This window comes from Cottoperca gobio, chromosome 9, assembly GCF_900634415.1.
Source record: "Cottoperca gobio chromosome 9, fCotGob3.1, whole genome shotgun sequence".
In the NCBI taxonomy this organism is placed as follows: domain Eukaryota; kingdom Metazoa; phylum Chordata; class Actinopteri; order Perciformes; family Bovichtidae; genus Cottoperca; species Cottoperca gobio.
The window spans coordinates 19,473,221-19,497,850 of NC_041363.1; the positions used below are offsets into that span (position 1 = coordinate 19,473,221).

A 24,630-nucleotide genomic window follows, 5' to 3' on the forward strand; every position below is an offset into this window, starting at 1 on the left:
GGCAGTAAATAAGTAAGTAGCCAGCATGCTGCCAAACCCTTTGCTTTTACCATAAACAAAAACATTTCCTGTGTATTACACTAGTTTCCCCCAATTGTACTTATCCTGCTGATAAAAATAAGAAAGTCTCTGGAGTAAAATTAATGTGGTCCTGTTGCTTTGTTTTTGTTTTTTATTGTGCATGTGTGGAATAAATAAACAAAAACGTTGAACGCACGTCTTAACAATAAACAAAATGAGTTTCCCTTTAACCTTTCTGGATTAGATAAAGGAAGAGCTGAAATAGTGGATATAAATGATTAAAATCAGATTTAAAAAATGTTTTTGTTTGTGAATTAATTTTTAAAAATGGGATTTGTTTTCAAATTGTACAAATTCACTACCTGTGCGTTGATGGCACGAGGCAATTCAACAGTTTGCATGTGTAAACTTAATCGTAGATACAGTCCTCCACATCTACTCCCAGATTTTTTTCCCAAAGAGGCTGGGCTTTCCCAAGTCAGGCCATCTGTGAGCAACCATTTAGAGAGCTGTTTGTAGACAATGAAAAATTACAGAGGTGTCATATTTCAATTCTTAGAAATCAGGATGCATGAAAAGGAAATCCTTCTGAAGAGTAAAGAAAGGTATACGGTAAGTAAGTAAGAATAAAACAGTATATATCAACTGATCTACAGCAGGACATATATGTGCATGTGTTAAGTTCATCCAGGCAAGAATAAATTGCTTTTATTGCCCAAGGATTGCAGAATTTCCCTATTCCTCAGAAGCCCGGGAAGATTTCAATGCGAGGTAAAAACATGAAATAACCTGTGTGAGAGGTAAATGCAACAGCAGGCCTAAGCTGGCAGTTTCACAGTGAAGACAAGGTTTACATGTGAATAAGTCAGGGTTGTCGACTAACATATATGATTTGACTAATCGACAGATCTGTAAAACTGAGTTTCTCCACAAAGAATGATGTAAAAGCTTCACTTTAAATATTGTGTTTTCCAGAGACGTGCTCACAAGTTACTTGGAAATAAGGCATTCAGCATAAAAAATTATTAATCGACTAAAGAAATCTTATCGACGAAGACCAAAAAGATCAATTAGTTGACTAATCGACTCAGGGGGAAGCCCTAGAATAAATACAGTTTATCTCAAACTGGGTGCTGGTTTTGAAGTTTTAAAAAACAGAAGCAGAAAATGCAAGTTACCAGCAGAGCAGAAAGGAGAAGGAAAACGCCTGATGTGACACTCAGCCTTTGCAGGTCACTCTGTATGTCACCCAGTCTGACTGAGGTATGTGGGAGAAAGCCGTTAAAACACTTTGTTTGGAGTCACATGAGTGAAGCTCCATCCTCAATATAAAGTAGGAAATTCCTCAGAGATATGGAGCCACACTGACGTAGCATTGTCATGGTAACATTATGCATTGATAGATCTGCTGTGTTCTTCATGCGTCTGCATCATGTCAGCAGCTCGGAGCGGTCCTGTGACAGCACAACGGTCTGACTGTTGGAAGAGAGGAAACAGAAGTCTCTCTGTCCCAGCCGTGTTTCACCTGGTGTTTGAACAACAACAGAGTCCGGGGACCTGAACGCGGGCTAATTAGCTAATTCATCAGGCCTGAAGGGAATGACATGATTAAATCCAGTCAACAACAATCACTTTTCTATGCCCAGGGGACTCTCCACTATGTGAGAAGTAAACATCAGTTTAGAGTAAGAAAAAGAATTGCAAAAGCAGAGGCAGATAGTTTAGGTAATAAATAGTACACTGTGGGCAAATATAACTAAATACATTTACTCAAGAACTGAATGTATTTTACTTTCCATTTTGTTGCACTTGATACGGGGCAAATATTGTACTTTTTTGACAGCTACATTTTTTATAAAATATTATGTTCTGAAGTAAATTTCTAAGGCAGGGCTTTTACCTGTAGTAGGCAATTTTTATATTCTGATCTTATTACTTCTAGTCAAGCTGGCCTCAATAGATTTTCTATTTAAGTAGTATATTTCAGCATTTAAAGATTTTTACAGATGATCATGGTGCTCTGGTTCAGGCTGGCATAAACTAAACTGCAAATTATCAAGGAGAGCCCCCTAGTGCTCAAATACTCACACAGGAGAGTCAAGAGGAATTATGACAAATGTAATGAAATAATTCCTATCTATTAGTATATACATTTATTCCAATATAATCAAACCATAGACTCTAAACATATTCTGATCTAACACTGTCCTTCTCATGACATGTCACACTACATGATGGACGTCAAGTCACATTCAGGTAGTTTATTTGTCTTATTTATCTCTCAGGTCATGGCACACTCACACAGACCCATCGCTCACCACACAGAGGCCAGGACTGACTGTTCTAGCTGGTAGATAAGAATTGTAGAAGCTTCATCTTTCTTGGGAGTCAAGATTAGGTGCACTTTGCCTTAAATCTGCGGCAAATGATACTGCTGTCTTCTAGAATGTGTTGGCTGTGTGCTGAGGAGCCCTTAACTTGATTTATCTTTAGATAAGCATGTTTTCATACTTATGGTCCAATCAATGGCTGTCATCCCACATGAATAGATTGGCTGAGAATTGCGTATCTGGTAGATCTAGTATAGTGCATCCAGTGTAAGATATAAACCCAATGAGAAAGCCGGACCTTCAGAATAGATAGTGGCATGCACTGTGACTACATCTCTGTAATTGATTGCTCATCCTCTGTACTCCTTGGCCAAATTCCAATAAACCTACAGGGTAAGACATCAAGTCTGTGTTCTGCGGCTTCTTTGGTTTCCAGTACTCTGCTCACAAAGATTTCCTTCTCAACTTTTATAAATGATCCTTGCTTGTGCACTCTTACTGTAGGCTAAGATGAAGTAAGGCTACTATGATGTAGCCTGATGTAGGACACCTGTCACTCAAACAACACAACAGCTGTAACCACATAGTTAAATACTATAAATGCACCTGTGGGTTATCAAATATCACTACTCATACATGCTCCAAGACCAAATACCTAGCTAGCATACCACAATAATAACATTGATGTAAATCTTAACATCAGTTATTTAAGGTGAATGTATATATTCCTTTAACAAAATGTGCTACTCAATACTGTCATGTAAAGATAGATGTGTATGCATGTTTCATAAAATCCAACAACACGCCGACCCAATAATATCCTCCGCTGCTGTTGCCATAGTTACCAAGTAACAAGCGAAACACTCGGGGCAGGTCAGAAGAAGAAGTTTAGTTTTCTAAAACTATATATTTAACAATAAATGAATTCGTAAATAAATAATCCTTACAACGAGGGATGGAAATGAAACACACGCCACACATTTTCCCTTGGTAAGTGACATTCAACGTCTTTGTTTAGCGTTACTCACTCTGTAAAACACTCGTCTCCATTTTGGCCGAAGTAGTTGTTGTTGATGTAGCGCAGTGTTGTAAATACATCAGGGGTGGAAGAAGAGCTCAAGATGGTATACTTCAGTAAAATAAGTCATACAAATGTGCAATACAAGGGGCTTAACAATACAATGGTAAAATAAGACATAGCCTACAGCTCAAATGAGTATTTTCATTGTATACTACTTTCTACTTCTCATCCACTACAATTCAGAATATTGTACTTTTTACTCAACTACATTTAATTAAATTAAATATAACTTTAGTTACTAGTTACTGGTTGCAGATTCAGATTATTAATACAAAAATATAAACAACAAATTAGTGCTTTTTCAACCACTGTTGTAGTATTATTATCTTAATGTAAGCATTTATTTTAATGGGTAGTTTCATCTATAACATTGCATCATATCATTAAAAAAACGGATTATATGTTTTGTATGTAAAACATTAATCTGCCAAATCAACAACTACAGCGATCGGATTAAAGTATAAAGTACCTCAAAATTGCAGATACTGCAGATACTCTCCACCACTGATGAAAAAACTGCCGGGCATACCAGCTATAATAAAGACACTTAAGTATCTCTATGTCTTTCACTTGAGGATTTACTGTTTAGTATTTATATATATAAATGTAATGGAGGACATTTATAGTTATTCTGTTTGCTAACCTGAACTGAACACAGTCCTCAGAACTGAACTGAGGACTGAGACATTGACGGAGGAGGGGAGGTGAGAAATACTTAGAATTCAGAGGAGGAAAAGGGAGAGGCAGAAATAGATGAGACAAATATATTTTAGTATATCACTGCAGGAATGCACATACTGCTATTCACTGAGCTGCTTCATTTAGACATACAGTATGTGTACAGTATGTATGTCAGCAGGAAGGAGGATGATGTATTTCCAAATTATTTATGTGAGATTATATATATATATCATTTTATATCACAATATTGTTATCTGTTGTGTTGTACTACATTTCTGTAAAAAAATAAACACAATTTGAGAAACTTTATGTATAAAATACAAATATGATTTTCAGTTTTTGCCTGACAAAACAACATACTTCACCACACTCAATAATACAAAAATCCAATATTTGTATTTAACAGTACTGCTCAATAATGTGTAACATTAAACACAATGGCCTAATACACCCCACAATTAGAAATAGATAAATACCTTGGTATAAACAGTGCAGCAACAAATCTAATGGTTTGACAAATGTATATAGTCTCAGGCTATATATCGTGAACAGACGATGTTGTGCTAAGAGCCACTTTTCTTTTTTTCTTTTTACAAATGACAGTGATTGTCCTAAACATAAACATCCCAGACATTCTGTAAAAAGTCTCTATTAATGATATAAACAATAAAAACAACCCAATGAAACAACACTTGAATATGTGTGGTTTGCAGCCAATACAACAGACCTGCAACTAATACTACCTTTGTGAAAGCTCAACCACGAGTCTTTCAAAGCAGATCGTAAGTTAAACTGGTGGAAACCAAGTGCGGAGGACTACTTCACTTCACACTGTGATGCTGCAAAATATAATATCACTTTGAATTACAGTAAGCTTCTCTGTATAAGTACAGAAGGATGAACATCCAATCTATTTTTAAGGTTCTATCCATCTATTGGATCCGACAGAATGAACCCAGTTATGAAACAACATGGAGAGACGACACATCAAAGTAGCCCGAGTTATTATCAGGCCCTCGATAGAGAATACAAATTGTCTTATCTTCGCTTTTCATCAGATACGACACAGTGACTGATCTTCAGTCAAGTACAGGCTGGGTGTCCAACTGGCAAAACATAAAGGAGGATATAAAAAGACGACTCAGAGAGCAACGTGCATGTGATTTAAATAGAGATGCATTTCCTGCTCAAATATGGAAAAATGCTCCGGCTCTGAAAAAGTCTGATAAATGTTAAAAGTTCAAATGAAACAAAAAAGCCAGCCCCTTTTGCAGTCAGATATATTTCTTCCTTTAATTGAGGCAGTTTTAGTGATAAATATTGTATCCACAGTCGTCACGGTGTGACTGATGGAAACACATTCCTGCAGAAACTCGAACTGTGAAATTATTAGTCACTATTGGCGCAATATCGATATCAAGGTATTTGGTGACAAATATCGTCATATTCCCTCCATATTGACCAGCCCTATCTTTACCTTGTATTAAATCCATTGTTTCAACTGATTTTAGGTAGACCTATCTGAAACTGCTTTATAAGATTCATAAAGTTGTATTTATTTTTGTTAATCCTCAGGTACAAGGAGAGGTTGCAGACCAAGTATCTTAAAGCCACAGCAAACAAGATTTCCTCGGTCAACAGTTGTTGTCAACTTGTAAACGTGAGCCTCAGCGACTTTAGCGATTGCTCGTCAGTCTTATCCGGGGACCGGAGAGGTGTCTCACCGGTTCTTTTCCACCATGACACTCCAAACCACAACTCCAGTCAAAAGCCTACAAAGTGCGTGTCTAAAGAACACACTTGCTTTTCAAAGCAGATGACCCAAAAGCAGATTCGCAGAGAATATGTGGCTGCTGTGGAGGAGAAACTCAAACAGCATCCTCTGGCTGTGTTCTCGCTCTACAAGGATCACATGACCCCAGAGGTAAGTGGAGATGACAGCAGTATGGACTACCAAGCTGCTATGTGTCAGGACAGGGGGGCCAGAATGAAGTGTTAAAACATAGTTACAGTGTGTCTTTATTTCTCTACAGTTATTTGATAAGGTGGTATCCGTTTTGGACCCAGACATGAGCGGAAACAGCGCATCTGCTCTTCCTACGCCTACAGGAGACCACGCGGAGGAGGAAGATGAAGAGAACTGTACAGGGCCAAAAAAGGAAGAAGTGAAGAAAACTAAACACAGAACCTCTGCTGATAAAATGTAAGTCATTTGATTTGTACTATCAATATTTTCTAAATTACATGGACTGAAAAATAAACAACTGTGATAAGGCTACATGTTATTTTTCAATCATTTTAAAGCAGCTCTGATTACCAAAATCAAAGTCCCAGAAACCCTTATATTCTACAAATGAATGGAAATGGTAACGAGAAAGGCCGCACGGTCAAAGTGAACAAACTGTGCACCCACAAGGACAAGAAAGTAGCCGCCAAACTTTTCAGCAGATGGTTTGCATCTCCGGTACGTTTGAGACACTTCAGTAATGCTAACATAAATGTTACTGTTGGTCCGACCTTAAACAAGAACCGACACAATGTTACAAAAACGATGATACAAGGGACTCGTGTTTGACTTTTGCAGGATGAAGAGACCAATGTTACTGAATATGAAATACTGGGCCTTCAAGACTCCTCATCACCAACTTTCCCCATTCAAGCGGAGGACGCCAACAATGTTTCAGGTCAAGAATAAAATCCTGTCAAAGCCACAAACAGACGGGACAGTTTGAAAAGCCTCTGAGCCAAATAAAGTACAAAGAGAGTTCTCAAACTATGCTTGTTTCTTCCTTCTTCTTCTTCTTCTTCTTCTTCTTCTTCTTCTTCTTCTTCTTCTTCTTCTTCTTCTTCTTCTTCTTCTTCTTTTTTCTTTCTCACTAATATGATAACTTTTGTACCTCATGTGTTCATCTTTTACTCTACGTTTTTATCCTGGGTGGCTTTTTATCTTGTGTGTTTTGCCCTGTGTTGTTGTCTTTATTGCTACTGCTACAGAACAAAGCGCCCCCGAGAGAAAAGTAAGTATTTGAATCTTGAACAAAGTGTAGCGAAACATCATTTTCGATGGCTTCAGATTTAGAAAAATCCAAGAACACGTACAGTAAAGAACCCTCAATATGTCCAAGGAGCTTTAGCTGGATCTAAACACATGAAGAGATGAGAACGATGTGAAACAGCTGGTTTGTTGAGGAATGAGGAGCTGAAACATGTATGAAGCCTTAGCTGTGAGGAGTAACGTAATGCACAATGGACCAAGGCAAGGCTATACATTTAGAGAGGGGGTTTCAAAAGGTGTATGGTGTATTTGTATACAGTAAATACTTTTCAAAACCACACTGTGAAAAAATCTGCCATACATTTTACGTTGACAAATTTTGTCTATGATTTGTTTATGATTGAAGTCGTCTAGAAATAAATCTCAATATGTTGTAGTCCAGTACAACGCCACCTTTACCTAGGATCTCAATGCTAACACATATAACAAACATATATCAGAAAGTAGACAAACACTTTAGTTTTTAAATACATGTTATTTAAATAATAAATTATAAAAAGACACCTGATTCAACTCAATTGGTGATTTCATTAAACCGTCTTCTGACAACTTCATCTGGGGAGGATTCAAAAATAAAAAAGGAGCTTTCTGAAAGACAAAGACATTTGAAGTTATTTATACATTTCATTCTGAGGAATAGGATTACAGAGATTTATGATCAATTAATAACAGAATTACAGAGTTACAGAATTTTATGAAAGGCCTGTGAGCTGCTGAAGGATAAGCGTAACAGGAAACTTTACTATTGCTGAAATGCATTTTGCTGCCTCATAACATCCTGACACATCAGACTTGTGTGCTGTCACAATTCATGAATTGCTACAGTTTACGAAACAATCAGAAAATGTCTCTCTGTCTTATCGATTGTATTAAAATATTTGACATTTGTGTAAATGTTATTCAGCTATCCCTCTCTAACATACAGTATGATACAGTAATGATACAGTATCTTGTAGAAAAACCCAACAATGACTCATCCATATGCTTCACAATATTAACAACTTACTAATAAGAGGTCTGATGTGTCTGTCACGGTCAGCTGTTTGGGTCAGAGGTCAGGAGAGAGTGGACGGGTGACCTGCGGCCCAGTGAGAGCAGCTGTGGAGAGGAAGTGTACCTCGCTGCAGTCGTTGGACTCCAAATAACACGGCCTACAAAAGTCATAATATACAGTATATGTTAGAGAATTTAATACATTTGTTATATTTAGTTTGTCTATCGAATGTAAAGCTGCAACTAGATATTTTTCTCGATTCATTATTTGGTCTATAAAATGTCAGAAAATAGTCAAAAATCATCAATCGCATCTTCAAATTGCTTGTTTTGCAGACCCAACAATCCAAATCTCATATAGAATTAATTTCCTATCAGAGAAAAGCAGGAAATCCTCACAAGAGTAGTTTCCAGATTCTGATCAAATCATTAAAATAGTTGCAGCTTACTTTTTTTGTTGATTGACTGAAAATGTAATTAAGTTGTATGGCATACAAACACTGTATTTATGAAAGGAGTAACAAGAAGCTAAAATATATTTTGGATTTGCATGAAAATGACAAGGTAGTAGAAAACTCACTCTCACTGAAGGATTTGTTGTTGATCATTTTTCCGTTGAGGTCAGCTGCCTTCAGGAAATGCGTCTGGCTGTACACAGTGAATGCACAGACACACAATACATCACATTACACAGCCTTCAGCACTTTGCGGTGTTGTGCATGTTGCATGAGGGGCAAAAAGGTCACGTGGGAAGATGGCGTGAGCGTCTCGTAGCCTCGAGACAAGTCATACTCATAAAATTAGAAACAAAACAGAAGACACTGAATTGGTTAGGTTTGGGTACGCTGCCTACCTGTCGCAGGTCTTTCTTCTCAATCTTCCAGCTTTTCCTTCTCTGCAATACAGAAGATCTTTATGGCCACATGAAAAAACCCATTTACAAAGCCTCCCTCTATCGCCCTTCTTATCAACGTATGTAATGTATTCCACTCTTCAACTTCAAAAGGTGGGTTTTAATATGCAGTAAGAACTATAGCCCTGTTTTTTCTTTTCACTGACTGTGCTGTAATGTCCCAGCCCTCAACAGCTCAACAGCCTGTCAAGTCTTGTATGATATACCGTCGAACAGTAAAAGCAGTGAAACAAAATCACCACAAAGTGTGGTTAATGAAACCACTCATGTATGGATCCCCTTCCCTCCCTCCTCCTCCTTCTCAACTCTAAATGACTTCCTGCTCATTTAGTAGCATCACATGATTTTCAGATGTGACCTAAGCTAGCCTAAGAATGAAGCTAATCCTTGCAGTGTGTGGGAACGGAGCCAAACGTACAATGTGGTTCTGTGCACTCTCTCCGGTGCAGACCTCCTCCTGTCATCTGTGTGTGGTCCGTACTTTCCCGAAATCGCTCCTCGCAGCTCTTCGACGAGAGACCTGAGCTCCCGGGCGGGGCTCTCCTTCTGGAGGAGCGATAGAGAAAAGACAATGTCAACGCACTGCTGTGGTGATGTCAACATTATGAATAGCTGCTCTGATAAGCCTGCATTTGAACAGAGAGACGAGGGAATACAATACAATTTCACACATTTCTGTGACAATTAGTAACAAGATATTTTATTTTTAGATAAGTAGAAACCCATAAAACTGTATCAACACTACAACAGTTTAAGATAAAACAAACCAAACTTTATTGACATGATCTACAGTCAGGTTTATCTTCTTGCCACAGGAATGTGAAGCAGTGCATATTTTTGATTTAAAGGCCGAGCAGATGTGCTGAGCTTGTGTCTGTGCAGACAAACAAACAATGATTCACACATGCACTTGATGGGCTGGAACCGTAGGAGATAGGCGAGATATAAGGAGTTCCTGACTGTACCGTGATCTGGGCGTTGGAGGCGTGCTGGGAAGAGGGTGCAGCAGTGAGTTCAGATGGGGACGGGGAGTCCAGGTCAGGTGGATGTACATTCAGAGCTGTGCACACATTTTGACCTTGGAGCTCCTATAGAAAAAGAGAAGTTTGGTTATAAGGAGCTCAGTTAAAAAAGAAAGCGTTGGAGTTAGTCTGACTATACGAAGACATTACTATGAAACATGTATGATGAAGAGAAAACAGCAGAGAAGCTTAGCATAAAGCATCTACATTAAATAAGGGTATATTTTCCACATACATAGGGATATTGTCTATAAGTGGATAAGCCCTATTCCCTCTCACAAAAAGACTCTTTGTCTGTAATCAGCTCTACCTTCAAATCCAAGGCATGTCGCAGTTTCAGACGGAAAAAGTCCTGATCCTGCAGCTGGAGGAAATCTTGACAGTCTGTAAAGCTCGCTGACATCTTTGGGAAGATACAGAGAATATGAAACAATAAGACACAAACAGACTGACACTGAACTGGACAAATGAGGTTCTTTATTTACCTAAATATATAAACTGACTTTTTTTGTTTCGATCCAGAGGGAGATAATAACTGTGAAGCCAAACCTTGACAGTTAAAATAAGTTATTATTAATATTTATGTTTTATGACAATCACGGATCATCAGCCCATTGCTATGCTTTGTTACATAGCTGATGAGGGGTTGGGGAATGAAATTCAACTACTATATATTACTTTTACTCTATTTTTATTCTATTTAATTATTGTGTACTCGCCACTTTACTTTCTTGTTCTTTTGCTGCAACAAGGTAAATTTCCCCGTTGTGGGACTAATAAAGGATTTCTGATTCTGATTCTGAACAGAACTGGCCGACCGGACACACACCAAGGAAGTTGCGCTTCATGGTCTGCACTTTGAAGCCAACACTTTGTTGTTGATAAATATTAAGTGTGTACCGTGTTGACTGGAAACTTTCAATATATATTTCAGTTTGTCTCCAATTTACACACCAGCTTCACACCAGATTCAATTTGGTGGTAATGAAATCACTAAAAAGAAAGTGTAAATGAGCGCCACCTTGTGAAGGATTGCCTCCAGCTGGCCGATGTGCTCCCTTAACTGGTTATCTTTGGAGCGAAGGGCGTCCAGCTCAATGGCAAGTTGTCTCTTCTCCTCCCTGACGAAGGCCAGCTTCCTGGAGCTGACGCTGGTTCTCCAGGCTCTGGTAGCGCTTCTTCTGGATAGGATTGGGAGGAGAGTCGACAGACAAAGTCAAACAAATGGTGTAGACATGCAAAAATCCATTTGTATTTTATCAATTTGGTGTCCATGAAATAAATAAATAAACCAAATAAAACCAGAACTCTTAAAAAACCTCCCTAAAAGACTTGATGTACCTAGAATACCTACTCTACTTTGTGTACACATGAAGTCACTGTTGCGAGGTCACTGCTCACTGTGTCACCTGAGTCAGAGCCAGACGCATATATTTGGAAGATTTTCAATAAATGTCTTACAAAATAAGAAGTTTTTATTTTTTGTGATCGATTAAAGCCCTTTGGATCTTCGTGAGCTGAATGGATAAGTTATCAACAGCTGATATGCCAAGTCTGCTGTTTGGGTGTTCAGAAAACAAAGCACAAAAATTATTTTTAAGATTTAAAAGATCTAAAATAATTAAAATAAAGACAAATTACAAGTTACTATGAAAACTAACATAAATGGTTAATATCTGAAGATCTCAAATTAACTTGATTAAAGTCAGTGAATGATCAGCGGTAACGCTGGTACAATACGTGTTTTACCTGGTACAGCTTGTCCATAATCTCCTCTAAATGTTGGATTTTGCTTTGCAGGGAGTCGACCTGCTCTCTCCTGGCGGTGATCTCCTTCTGCATGTCCAAGGCTACTTGGAGGCCTGAGGTGGAGACAAACCCACAAGACACAGAGTCAGAAAAAGAGCAAGTAATGCACATAATATCTCAGAAGATATTGTTAATCACATAGCTCTAACTTTGGACATATTAAGGACTAATGTTAATTACATTACAGTTAGAAGACACTTATCCAGAGCGACTTACAGTGAACTAACTTGTACTTGGGGTTAAGTACCTTGCTCAGGTATTGAACTCACAACCTTCTGGTGTTCTGTTTGGAAGGCGTACCACTAGACAACTAGGCTATCGCCACCCAGTTACACAGTTCAGAATATATGTAAATGTCCCCGTTGTGGGACTAATAAAGGATTTCTGATACTGATAGCTCTCAGACTGGAATACCGCTGAGGAGGATATATTAATATTAATTAATTCATATATTAATATTAATTAATTCATTGAATACAAGAATTACGATCCACAGTAAATCACTGTTATCTCTCCCCTTCATCACAGATTGGATGTAAAACCCAACATGAGATCAGTTAATTAAGTCTCAGTTTAAATTATGTCGTAGATCTAACCGTGTCCGTCAGCTCCTTCCAGGGTCCTCAGGGTGCTCCCGACCTGGTCAAGCTCATCACGGGCGTTCCTTAGCTGACTCTGAAGCTTCAGCACCGCGCCCTCGTGCTCCGCGTTCTTGCAGCTGTGGAGCTGTTGCAGCTCCTTGTGCTCCTCTGAAATCGTGCCCGCACAAACACATGCATCATATCCACAGAGAGAATACCACTTTAACACACACAACAATGGAAGGGCTTGGTTGACAGTGAAAACATACCAAACATGGTTCTTTGTTTTTTTTTAACACAGCAGGACAAGAGGATCATTTGATTTGGCAGGAACCTGTGAGGGCCGAAGTCTTTCTAGAAAGAGCGTTCTGTAATTCCTGGTGAATGAAAAGGCCTTGTTACACTAGTCTGCTGTCCAGAGGCAACACAAATATGGTAAAAGTCCACGTGGAATGTCCAGGAGGAATACCAACGAATATTGTAATATTAACCAGGTGAAAAACTAATTAATTTGATTCTCTACTCTCCTTTGTATCATAGTTTGAAACAAACAAAGTAAAAAAGAAATCTAAAAAAGATCCAGATTCAGATTTGATTAGAATTGAGGATGGAGCTTTAATTGAATACTTAAATTATGTTTATGTCTGTGAGGCACTTTGTAAACTTGTGCTTTATAAGTAAGGTTTACCATATTATTATTATTATTATTATTATTATTATTATTATTATTATTATTATTATTATTATTATTATTATCTTGTTTTCTGAATGAACTGAATCAGACATACAATATTTAATTTAATATGAACTGTAGATGATTATATTAGTATATGCTACGTATAAATGTATTTATGTGAGGCATATATTTATCTTATTGTTAGAAGCTGTACAGGGACACTTTTATTTGCTGGGTATACTGGGATTAATGTGTCTGTATAATCCCATGAGGTCACGTAAACGACCAAACACAAAAACTATTTATTTATTCATTATTATTATTATAGTGAGGAAAACAGTTCAGTTTGTTTTTCACATCCATAGTTTTGTCTAAATGATTGATATTGTGTTGTGAAGCTACACATTCAGTAAAACTCAACTCACGAGTGAGAGTGAATATCTGCATGTGCTGCAGCTCCAGCTGAATGCTGAGCTGCTGTTTCTCCAGAGTTTCCTCCCGGACACGCTGACTTTGTTCAATCACAGAGGCCTGTAGCTGCCGCCTCTCGTGCTCTGCATCAGCCACGTCTGACTTGTGCCGCTCTAACTCGGCCTAAATCAGCATATAGGAAGGAAGAGAGATATAAAGCAGGAGGTTAGTGATTGGTGGTGTGAAGGCTTGATAAGGCTTGTAAGGGAAAAGCTTCCTTCAGCAATCTAATCATCTTTTAATAAAGTGTTCCGCCTTTGCTCCTGACCTTAAGCTGGTGGCTGAGGAGGCCGTTCCCCTGGTGAAGGTTGTCGATGGTGCGGCCGTGCTGAACTGTCATCTGGACGCTGCTCTCTATCATCTTCTCTCGGTCATGCAGCTTCAGCCTCAGTGTCTCTCCTTCTGCATGCAGGGTCTGGCATCTGCTTTGGGCCTCTTCCAACCTGGCAAGATGCTGGAAAGATCAGTTAAGTTTCAGTTTAATGAGCCACCAAACTGGGCACAGATCCTGTTTTATATACAATCTAAATGGTTATGTATAAATGATGACTCATAATGCATAATCTCCTCTAGAACATTACATGCTGGGCTTCCTGCTGGCTGAGCTGGAGATCCTTGTTTTTGTCCTCCAGGAGTACCTGGGATTTCCTCCGCTCCTGCGCCGTCTGCTCCAGCAGGGCCTGTAGGCAGGTTTTCTCCTCCCCAGCTGCCTCCAGCTGTCCTCTCAGGACCTTTACCTCCTCCTGGAGCTCACACTGCTGCTGCTTACCGCACCTCTAGAGGATAAAGCAGGAAGCATATTGGGCTGATTGTATTTAAAAACGACAAAAAATAATAATCTTTTGACAGTGTGAGGAAATATGATCCAAACGAGGGGAGAGAAACTGGCTTCACATTTCATCTCGTGTTATTCTTGGATGGTCGAATGACAAAGCATGCTCTGCATTCAAGCAAACCCTTTTGAACGGGTACACCTGTCTACACAGTGTAGTAAGTTACATGGTAAGATACCATCAAAATGAATGAATAGGTGCCATAGGCTTTTGTACAAAGACATTAACTACTTAAAATATATGTGGATTCGGTTATCAACAGGAATGCGATTTCTTCCGTTCTACAGTTGTATAATATAGGATTTCATTTACAGTAATATTTTTCTCATGCTGGTTTTCACATTCATGGTTGTGCTGCAGCACCTTAAATTGGCCAAGCTGGGACTGAAGTTCCTCTGCCTGTTGTAAAGATCGCTCTCCCTCTCTTTGGGCGTCCACCAGCTGTGACTGAGCCTGAATGAGCTGCTGTTCCAGACAACAAACCTACAATGTCACAAACCAAATATATTATTATTTTAGTTTTCATTCTGGCATAAGAAGTAGACAGGAGTTTCATCAGTGTTGGTTCTTCATTGTGTTTGTCTAATCTTCAAGCCTTGGTGGTCTTACTGATCTATACAGTAAGACTATACATCTAGTGAAGTGGATAACAATAGCTGGTTATTGTTAACATTTAGCAGCCTCAGTATCTCATTGCTTACATTATTGTTCATAATATTGTTGTACACTCCTCCTTACCTTATCTTTGTGGCTACAGAGGGTTGACTCAAGTTCACTGATCTTACACTGGTGCAGCGATGACTGTTTCTCTGCAAGTCTCCTGGACATAGAAATTATAGAGAATACTATAGTATATATATATATATAATTAAACGGATGGATAGATAGAAAAAGGAGAGAGAGACCAGGAGAGCATATAGCCAGAGAGAGAGAGGAGATAGAGAGAAGAGGAGAGAAGAGAGAAGAGAGAGAGAGAGAGCCAGATGGAGAGAGAGAGGAGAGAGAGATGAGAGAGCCAGAGAGGAGAGAGATATATATATATATATATATATATCCATATATATATATATATATATATATATCCACATATATATATATATATATATATATCAATATATATATATATATATATATATATCCACATATATATATATATATATATATATCCATATATATATATATATATATATATATATATATATATATATATATATATATATATATATATATATATATATATAGCCCATATATATATATATATATATATATATATATATATATATCCATATATATATATATATATATATATATATATATATATATATATCCATCCATATATATCCATATATATATCCATATATATCCATATATATATATATATATATTTTTTTTTATATATATTTTTTTTATATATATATCTATTCATTCAGAAATTCAACACTGTCTGATCATTTAGTATATATCTGCTAAAACAGTCTCGAAATGATTTGGAAACAAGACTTACTTTAGCAGCTCCAACTTAAAACTTAAACTGACGCTGTTGTCTTTTGATGAGCTCAGTTTGTCAGTCAACAGCGCCATCTCCTGGCCAAGACTTGCAATCAGATCTTCCATTCTAGGACGGAGCAATGAGAAGAGTGAGCACTGCTATGGTAGACCTACTATACATATAATTTTCTCAATTAATTAGCTAATTAAGTAATGAAGTCAAATCCCTTAATTGATCCATCCCACAGTCCAACCAAAAGATGATTGTATTTGTATCATATCTGACAAAAAAAAAGCAGCAAATCCTCTCATTTAAGAAGCAGAAACATTATTTTTTGTCTTGTTTGACAAAATAGTTGCCGATTCATTTTCTGCAGATCGACTCAGCGATTAATGGACTTATTGTTGTGGCCCTCCATTAAATTACCTTTCTTTTTGCTTATTTACTCCACTGCTTTCCTCCTTCCCCAGATGTTGTATTAACTGCCATAAAACAGATGGAAAAATTATGAGACATAATAGGAGGAAAAGTGTCAGTTTGAAATACACTGAACATGAACCGTAACTGACTTCTAGTACTTACCAAAAGAAGTCTCTCCTGTAGCTCATCTGTCTCATCATTAAAATCCTCAGTAAACTTGGCAGCTGGTGACAGCTGTCCTGAACTTGAGGCTACGTCAGGACTGGTCATGGAGTTGTCTCCACATTGTGTCTCGTGATAGAACAGTGAGTACATCTCCTTTACATCCCGTTCCAATGTCTCTACTTTCCTGTTGCGCGCCAACATTTCACCCGCCGTCTCCTGCAGCTTCTGGTCCTCGGCCCTTTTGATGTTTTGGAGCTCCTCCAACATGAACAGCATCTTTTCCATCTGATCAACGTGTGTCCTTGAATCCTTCAATCTACAAATAAAAAGATATGTGGGTCAAAACGATTTAAAACACTTTAAAGAAGCAAAATTTGATCTGTGTCTTCACCTGAGGTCAGACAGGACGTCCTTCTCCTTCTGGACTGTATGCAACTTAGTCTGCAGGTTCACAATGGCTTTGTCAAAACTAAATGTCTCTTGTTCAGGTTGATCAAGTGTCTGTGTTTGAGAGGGTAAAATAATACAGTATATGGAGAAAGCATTACCAATTAAGTAATTCTGAAAGCACAAAACTAACAAGATTAGTGGCTGAAATAAAGGAATGAACCTTATTGAGCTGCAAGTCAGACAGCTGTTGAAGACAGTCATCTGTTGTATTTTCCAACACCTCCTTTCCAGGAGGGATGATATCACCTTCACTATCCAGATCACAGACCAGGGGCTGAGTCACTGCCTGTTGGTGGGTTGAAAGAATAGTAGAATCTCCAGATGAATCATCTGCCAAAAGAGCAAAGGAAGTTTAAAAAGACACACTGAGTATGTTGTGAAAGTTAAGGGTTTGTGAAACATGCCTTTGTGCAACAGTTACACGGGCTGGGCCTGTGCTTATGTTGAATTATTTTGAAATACTTTGCTTTCCAGTGTTTTTACCTACACATCTGTATATCTAGTCGGGTGATTTAGATTTTAGATGAACCTTCAGCTTTACCACTTGGATTGTTTTCTTTTGTCATTGTATCATACTGTGGGTGTTATGAAATAAATGAGTCCTTGCTTAACACATTATTTTTTCACCTGTCTGGCTGCTGCGACACAAACAAAAAGTTACATGATGCTGCTTATACTCACAGACATTAAACCGGTGATTGCGATATGTGCAGCCAAATCTCTCCAAGGTTATTTTGGTTGCGTTTTCCACCTCTTCCTGAAGCTTCTGGGTTTCCTTGGTGCGCCTATCAAGCTCCTCACTGTAAAAAGGGGGGAAAAGGAGATTAGCAGGGATGGAGAGTATAATTCATAGTGATGCCATACTACTGTGGAACAGCCTTCCTTTAAATGTCAAGTAGACAAAAATAAGAGGGCATCTTCTTAGGTCAGGGCTTACAGTATTAATGGAGCAAGGCGACAGGTTATGTAGAGGAACTTCACCCCCAGGTCTGACCTGAATTTGTGTGACCTGAATAAAGGGCGTTTGCATTTTTAAAAAAGATATACATGTCATGACATAGATAAGTCACAACTAGTCAACACTCTGTCAACTTGCAAGATTCAGGGCGTGTTGAGTCATTTTCAACCAATGAAATGCCGATTTTTATAGATTTAGTAAGAAATGTCAATATTACCACTAGCATTGATGTGTTTCATCACAGTAGTCATATCATTCAGTCTACAGTTTAAAACGCATATTTAAGCGTGCAGTACCTCTTTAATGAAATGTTACTTTAGCCATCACTTGGTTTTTGTGTTATTGACAGTGGGTGTTTTGATGTGGACATTTTTGGTTAGTTTGACTGATGCATTTTGGTTACATTTTTTACTCTATTTTTCATTTTATGCGTTTTATTTGTCTGTTAATAACTTGATTCAATGTTGAAAATATGGTTCCTCACGTAGACATGTGTATCTTTGGATTGTCTGTTTTGTAGATCCAAAACAATAGTGAGCTAGCTTTAGCAGTGGCTGCTCACGAGTTTGTAGTTGAGCTGTAATATCAAATGAGCTGATTTCTAGAAAACAGATGGCATTTTGGTATTGCATTAGGCAGAATAGTTTTAACTACCTCAATTCATCCAGTGTCAGGCGGTTAAATCTCAGCCGAGGAGAGGCGTCATGGGTCTCTGTAAAGGGTGTTGAACAAATTACTTGAAAAACTCAACAATTCAATAACAATAAATTCACGTAACTGTCCACTTAGCAAGTAAGCTATCTTAACTAGTTAACTGTAACTTACCCGTTGTTTCTGCTTGGTTTACGTTAACATTAGGTGTTAGTTTTGAATGGTTCGGTGGAGATTCAAATTGTAAAACGTGAGTGCCATTATTGCTAGAAAGCCAACTACTCTGAGGATATGAGGACTGAAACCCGGATGACATCTTCGTTCACATAAGTAAACAAGATCTCGGTGTAGTAAACTACTCAAAAGCTAAGTTATATGTCCTCGAAGCTAGCATCAATAGCTAGCTAGCCAGTACATTATCGTTAAGTAATGTTCCATCACCATGGAAACAGCATCCGTCGCTAATTCCTAGCTAGCGTTATCCTATCAATCATTTGGTGTATCTTGGCGTTAATACTAAACCTAGTTGACATTTTTGACTAGCTAGGTTAGTCTGATATGTGGCTAAATTAATCTGACATTGTAATTATAGGAAAGGTAACGTTAGCGCCGACACTTTGAAATAATTCGTCAACATCCGCTTTTCCCCTTACGCAACCGTGCAACGGAAAGACGTTTCCAGCGGTGCATGATGGTCATAGTAGTTTACAAGCAGGTCAGCAGTTGTTTGTTTATTCAGGGCGGACCCTCTCTTTTCAGGAGGAATCAATGATCTTGTTTTTAACATTTGTGCACATCATCGCAATCAAAATGGAAACATGAAGTACTAAGAAGTGTAATTAAGTTGCAGAGCTATTATTATCCTGCACGTCGGCAGCTTCTGGGCAACGTAAGACGACGATTTGTTGATTTACGCTAGCAAGCTAGCTAATTTAGCTAGTTAATGTTGCCGTTATTTGTGTTTGGACGCCTTCTGCTTTTTGGCATTTATGAATGTTGTTGTTTACCCAAATGTGTTATTCCAAAAGCCGATTAAAGTTAACAGCCAAGTCTATTAATGCAGTTTCTTCTTTAATGTGTAATAGTGACTCCGTTATAATTGACCTGGTTTATGTTGTTCAACAGACATTTACAATTAGCCCAAACTAATGTCAACATTACTTTGATTTAAAAAAAAATTCTGAACAAACTATTCAAATGAATCAGTTGATACTATTGTAACAAATGTGTTATGGTTAAATCAATTTGTTGTTTTCGGGCGGTGGGAGGAATCTTCCACTGATACCTGACTCCTAGTAGGTGTGGTTTAGGAGACAACATTGATAAACCCGAGTTCGGCTCCTCTCTGTAGCCTAGGACCTAGGTAAACAGTTGTGGATTTAATCTTGCATTGCAACGCCTAACATTTGAAATATGTTGTTTTTCAGGATGAGGGATCTGCAAGCCATTGACAGCTGGCTCCTGAAAGAGTTGAAGGCATGTTGTGCAAAAGAGTACAACTTTCTTCCCAGAGAGACTGGCCTGAAGCTGATGGAGTCGGCTTCCACAGAGGTAACCCTCTGACTCTTTACATTTTTCGGCTGTCTGTGCAGGTTTATGGGATTGCTAATACTATATTCTATTCCCAGTGATGTCTAATATATAGTGGTTTATTTTTAGAAACACAGTGGAGTGTCTGCAAAATGCAGAAACACCAGAGTGGAAGAACTGTGGGGCCTGACCAGTTTCTTCGGCTACAGCGCTCAAACATTTGTTCAAGCTGTCAATTTGCTTGATAGATTCCTCACCACTATGAAGGTAGGAATTTAACAAAGTATTTAAGTGTAATATGTTGCTTAAAGTTACAACTTTGTATGTTTCTATCTCACATTCCTGTCACTAGTAAGAAGAAAACACAACCACAATGTCCTTTTTTGACCTTGAATCATGAGATGTTGACTCGCACTTATCACTGTTGTGTCATGGTGGCAGGTGCAGACCAAACACTTGCCCTGTATTGGAGTATGCTGTCTTCACATTGCAGCCAAAATGGTTGAGGAAGAGAGCAATGTCACACCCACCCATGAACTCATACGCATCAGCCAAAGCAAGTTCACTGTGTCAGACCTGTGTCGTATGGAGAAGATAATCTCAGAGAAACTCAGCGTGGAGCCCGACCCAGTGACGGCTTTAACCTTTCTACACCTCTACTACTCAGCCTTCACATCCCTGTCTGCTGGAAGGTAAACATTTCATTTTATTTTACTTACCCTTGTTGTTATTATTGCTGATGCATTGCTCCAGTTTGCACTGAGTTGGTAAAATAGATGCTGCTTTATGAGCTTTGTACTGGCGGATCACATTAGGATTCCCTCTATATTTTAAGGGAGGAGATCCCAAGCATTGGGAGACTGGAAGCCCAGCTAAAAGCCTGCTTATGCCGACTTGTTTTCTCTAAAGCAAAAGTAAGGATTGTTCTCAGGCGACAATTTCACAGCATAGCAGCATTCACACTTTGAGTCCCTGAACTTATAAATGTGCTATTTTTCTCCTTCACAGCCATCAGTGCTGGCACTGACCCTCATTGCTCAGGAGTTTGAAGGCCTCCAGTCCATCACATTGTTGAAGATTGTAAAGCAATTCCAAAGACACCTAAAGGTATAAAGGAGTAAGAGTGCAACAACTGATTATTTCCTCAATTAATGAATATTGTTTTTTTCTGTAAAATGTCTGCATATAGTGAAAAATGTTATTAAATCACATGTTATTAGAGACCATGTCTCTGTAATGTCTTAAAATGTCTTGTTTTGTCCGACCAATAGTCTGAAACCGAAAGATTTACTGAAAATGTACTGCCCTATAAGACTAGGAAATATATTTTTTAAACACACTTCTGACAAACTTGGATGTTTTCTTTTCTCAATTGTGCTTAAAAAGAAAATGATTACTTAACTTAATTTATTATCAAAATTGTAGCAAATAAATGTTAGGATAAATGCTATAGATTAATCGACAAATAGTTGCAGCTCTAATATAACACTTCCATTAGTCTCTTCATAGTGTCTGATGTTATATTTATGTTCTCCATAAATACCCATAAGGACTTTTATTTTTCTCTATATTTCTCTGGACTTTTTTGTCCTCTGCTGTCAGATTCCATAATTACATTTTTGTGTCATTATTTTAGAGGCACACTATGTTTTAAGACATGTTTTGCAGCATTTAAGCCTCTTATGTGGCTAATATGTCAAAGTGTGTTGTCTATACTCCTCCAATTCCATAATTTCTTACTTCTGCTTTGTATCATAAACACTTGAAATTGTACAATGTGGCATGACGGTGTCACTGCCTGACCACGTCCACATATATTATGTTAAAGACTATTTCTGTTTGCAGCCTCCCAGATGTTTCCTATTTGCTTTCTTCACAGATCAGTGACGGCGAGCTGCTCCACTGGAAGGAACTTGTGGCCAAATGCATGACTGAATACTGCTCAAGCGAATGTAACAAACCAGACAACAAAAAGCTTGTTTGGATTGTTTCCAGGAGGACGGCACAGAATCTCCAGGCCAATCACTTCAGTGTGCCCGGCCTGCCAACTATTCCCGAGGGGAGCTGGGACGAGAGTGAGAGGTTAATAGTCCAGTTTACTTCATTTTGCATAACGTTTGACTGAAGAAACTGTGCTGTGATTCTGAGATATTGACAAAACGGTCATTCCTGAATGTTAATGGACTAACTTAAGTCTGCATAGTCCTCAAATTCATGACTCATAAAGAAACACGGCTGCTAACAATAAATAAAAGAAAGTTTCATTTTGGAGTTGAACTGGATCCATGATTGGTTAAATGTGTACTGGATAAGACCATACCAACCTAAACCATCATTTTGTACAAGTTAATCACTCTGGCCTTATTAGTGTTCGTACCACTCTGAAATAGTTCTGCAACTAACTATTACTTTATTCATTGATTAATCAATCGATTATGCTTTTGATCAATCATTTAGTCTGCGAAAGATCAGAAAATAGTGCAGACTGTCCATCACAGTTTCCCAGAACCCATGTTGACGTCTTTAAATGTCTTGTTTTGTCCGACCAACCTTCCAAAGAAACACAGATACAGTTAATGATGCAAAAAAGCAATTGTCACGTTAGAGAAGCTTGAACCACTGAGTAGTTTGCAGATTAAAGGATTAAAGCATTCCAGCAATTTTGTACTACGCTGCCCGGCAGTGGCTCAGTCAGTAGGGGCTTGGACTGTGAGCCGTAGGGTTGATGGTTCAAGTCACTGACCAGACCTAAACAAATGGAGTGTGACTGCTACTTGGAGAGGTCCCAGTTCACCTCCTGCCCTGCCGTGATGCCCTTCAGCAAGGCACCGGACATCCCCCTTCACTCCCATTGCTCCCCGGGCGCTGTACATTAGCTGCCCACTGCTCCTAGTACTAGACTCCTGGTACTAGGATGGGTTAAAAGCAGAGAACAAATTTCACTGTGTGTGCTGTGTGCATGTGTGACTGTTTGAAAGAGGGTTTCATCACTCCAAAATCTAAATCATAAAGATGAGCAACTCACTTTATAAAAAATGGACAAATTGAAGCTGACCTACACTAACGCCTTTTGTCAATGCTGCTCGTGTGTTGGTGCTTTTACTTGCATTCACAAAGAGATCTGTTTTAGAGACCATTTTTTAAAGACGCTTTTGTATACCAGGAATTGAGGGTAGATGAAACATAAACTACAAAGAATTTTGTTAGGTAATTATAATAAAGCTTTTATTCTTTTATGCCACAGTTTAATTATTAAGCTGATGTATAACTGCATTGTTTCTTAATTATTCAAAATATAAGGTGACTAAAAATGGCGACAATATTTTCAATTGAAAGCCCAGGCTCAACAGCATTATTTCATTAGACCCATGTAAATTGCCAAATCTTTTAAACTCCACATTCCTCTTTGTAACACATTCCTTTTGTAATATGTGTCTCCAAGCCAAAGCAGAGAAAACACTGGAGTTATTTTCTCAGAGTTCACAAAGCCACCTCCATGTTCACAGAGGACATTACACAACATTTTTCTGTACATTCAGCATTCAGTATTAATGGCCTCCTCTTCTCTCCTAGTGAGGACTCCTGTGAGGACATGAGCTGTGGAGAAGATAGCCCATGCGGCTCGCCAGGAAGTGACGGCGAAGGCTTCTTTCCCTCCGCCTTTCTGAACCGCAACAAGTGACGAGTCCTCATTGTGCAGTAGTGACGGATGTGTATTTGTCCCCTGAACGTATCTGATTTAAGGTGGTCCCCATGTTTCTGAGCAAACCCATGTTTCACTCGTCACACCACACTAGGTTTGACATGTGACAGGTTTCAATCATTAAGTGCCTGTGTTGATTCAGTTTACTCTCTGTTTCTTTAATGATTAAAAAAACAAAAAAAACATATCGTATTAATGCAAAATGGAAAATTGCAATATCTTGGCAGCTTGATGGTTATGCGTCTGAATGTCTTTTTCCAAGATGTTCTCTTTTGTGTTTATTTGTGTCCGAGCTCAGCATATTCCAGGAAAAGCAGTGAAGCACAACGGAGAACTCGTGTGCGTCAGTCATGAGGTACACTTAAAGTTGAATACCAGCTAACACACTAGCACATCCTCAACCTTTTTCTTTTTTTTTAAAGCCCATTTTTCTACTCAATACCTTACATACCCACAGTATTCTGCAAGCTTATGTTATACGTATGTACACAATCCTAATGTGACATATAGGACATTGTAGTGTGAAAATACCAGACTGTATATGCATGGAAACATTAGAATATGTGATTATGAATGAATGTTGATCATGTTTACAAAAATAAGCTTACTGTACAAAAAAGAAATGTTTAAAAAAAAAATGTACATAACATGTAAACAAAAGAAAGAAAAAAAAGTTATGTTTTGTGAATGCTACATAATGTGTGTTGTATTTCGATATAGTGTGGAGTATGTTGGAAGGGTCAGAAATAATGCCTCCAAATAAAAATACAATCCTTTTTTATTCTGTTTCAATTCACT

General features: G+C 38.2%; 3 protein-coding genes across 4 annotated transcripts; 2 read left to right on the forward strand and 1 right to left on the reverse strand.

Annotated features, from left to right (window-relative positions):
• Positions 1-3,206: 3,206 nt before the first annotated feature.
• fam47e (family with sequence similarity 47 member E) lies at positions 3,207-6,838 on the forward strand. Of its 2 annotated transcripts, none has more exons than XM_029439111.1 (5): positions 3,207-3,341; positions 5,689-6,037; positions 6,147-6,316; positions 6,418-6,577; positions 6,698-6,838. In XM_029439111.1, exons 1-5 carry the CDS (start codon positions 3,307-3,309, stop codon positions 6,806-6,808), a joined length of 825 nt encoding a protein of 274 aa, XP_029294971.1. In that variant the 5' UTR covers positions 3,207-3,306; the 3' UTR covers positions 6,809-6,838. The 2 variants fall into 2 exon arrangements, with proteins under 2 accessions (XP_029294971.1, XP_029294972.1); XM_029439112.1 differs by having other exon boundaries at positions 6,421-6,577.
• Positions 5,968-19,286, reverse strand: LOC115013083 (coiled-coil domain-containing protein 158-like). Its single transcript, XM_029439067.1, is given in 24 exon segments — positions 5,968-7,756; positions 8,175-8,319; positions 8,742-8,809; positions 9,015-9,056; positions 9,493-9,620; positions 10,040-10,162; positions 10,407-10,499; positions 11,118-11,231; positions 11,233-11,277; positions 11,846-11,958; positions 12,502-12,654; positions 13,588-13,756; positions 13,902-14,087; positions 14,215-14,409; positions 14,830-14,949; positions 15,205-15,286; positions 15,971-16,081; positions 16,382-16,437; positions 16,538-16,856; positions 16,932-17,041; positions 17,151-17,320; positions 17,672-17,790; positions 18,603-18,660; positions 18,774-19,286. Coding segments are annotated over 23 exon segments (2,832 nt in total). The 5' UTR covers positions 18,916-19,286; the 3' UTR covers positions 5,968-7,756; positions 8,175-8,203.
• On the forward strand, positions 19,281-24,613 carry LOC115013109 (cyclin-G2-like). The gene is made up of 8 exons (XM_029439106.1): positions 19,281-19,488; positions 20,027-20,150; positions 20,259-20,396; positions 20,571-20,821; positions 20,965-21,043; positions 21,138-21,236; positions 22,009-22,211; positions 23,703-24,613. The coding sequence occupies exons 2-8, from the start codon at positions 20,028-20,030 to the stop codon at positions 23,809-23,811; spliced, it is 1,002 nt and encodes a 333-aa protein (XP_029294966.1). The 5' UTR covers positions 19,281-19,488; position 20,027; the 3' UTR covers positions 23,812-24,613.
• Positions 24,614-24,630: the final 17 nt, after the last annotated feature.

What these genes read in the sequence shown, in the direction of transcription:
- fam47e (XM_029439111.1), top strand. Translation starts at nt 3,307, where the DNA reads ATGGAAATGAAACACACGCCACACATTTTCCCTTG. An exon ending in AGGATCACATGACCCCAGAG is followed by an intron (nt 6,038 to 6,146) that starts GTAAGTGGAGAT and finishes ATTTCTCTACAG; the next exon opens with TTATTTGATAAGGTGGTATC. An exon ending in GCAGATGGTTTGCATCTCCG is followed by an intron (nt 6,578 to 6,697) that starts GTACGTTTGAGA and finishes TGACTTTTGCAG; the next exon opens with GATGAAGAGACCAATGTTAC.
- LOC115013109 (XM_029439106.1), top strand. Translation starts at nt 20,028, where the DNA reads ATGAGGGATCTGCAAGCCATTGACAGCTGGCTCCTGAAAGAGTTGAAG. An exon ending in ACATCCCTGTCTGCTGGAAG is followed by an intron (nt 20,822 to 20,964) that starts GTAAACATTTCA and finishes CTATATTTTAAG; the next exon opens with GGAGGAGATCCCAAGCATTG. An exon ending in TTGTTTTCTCTAAAGCAAAA is followed by an intron (nt 21,044 to 21,137) that starts GTAAGGATTGTT and finishes TCTCCTTCACAG; the next exon opens with CCATCAGTGCTGGCACTGAC.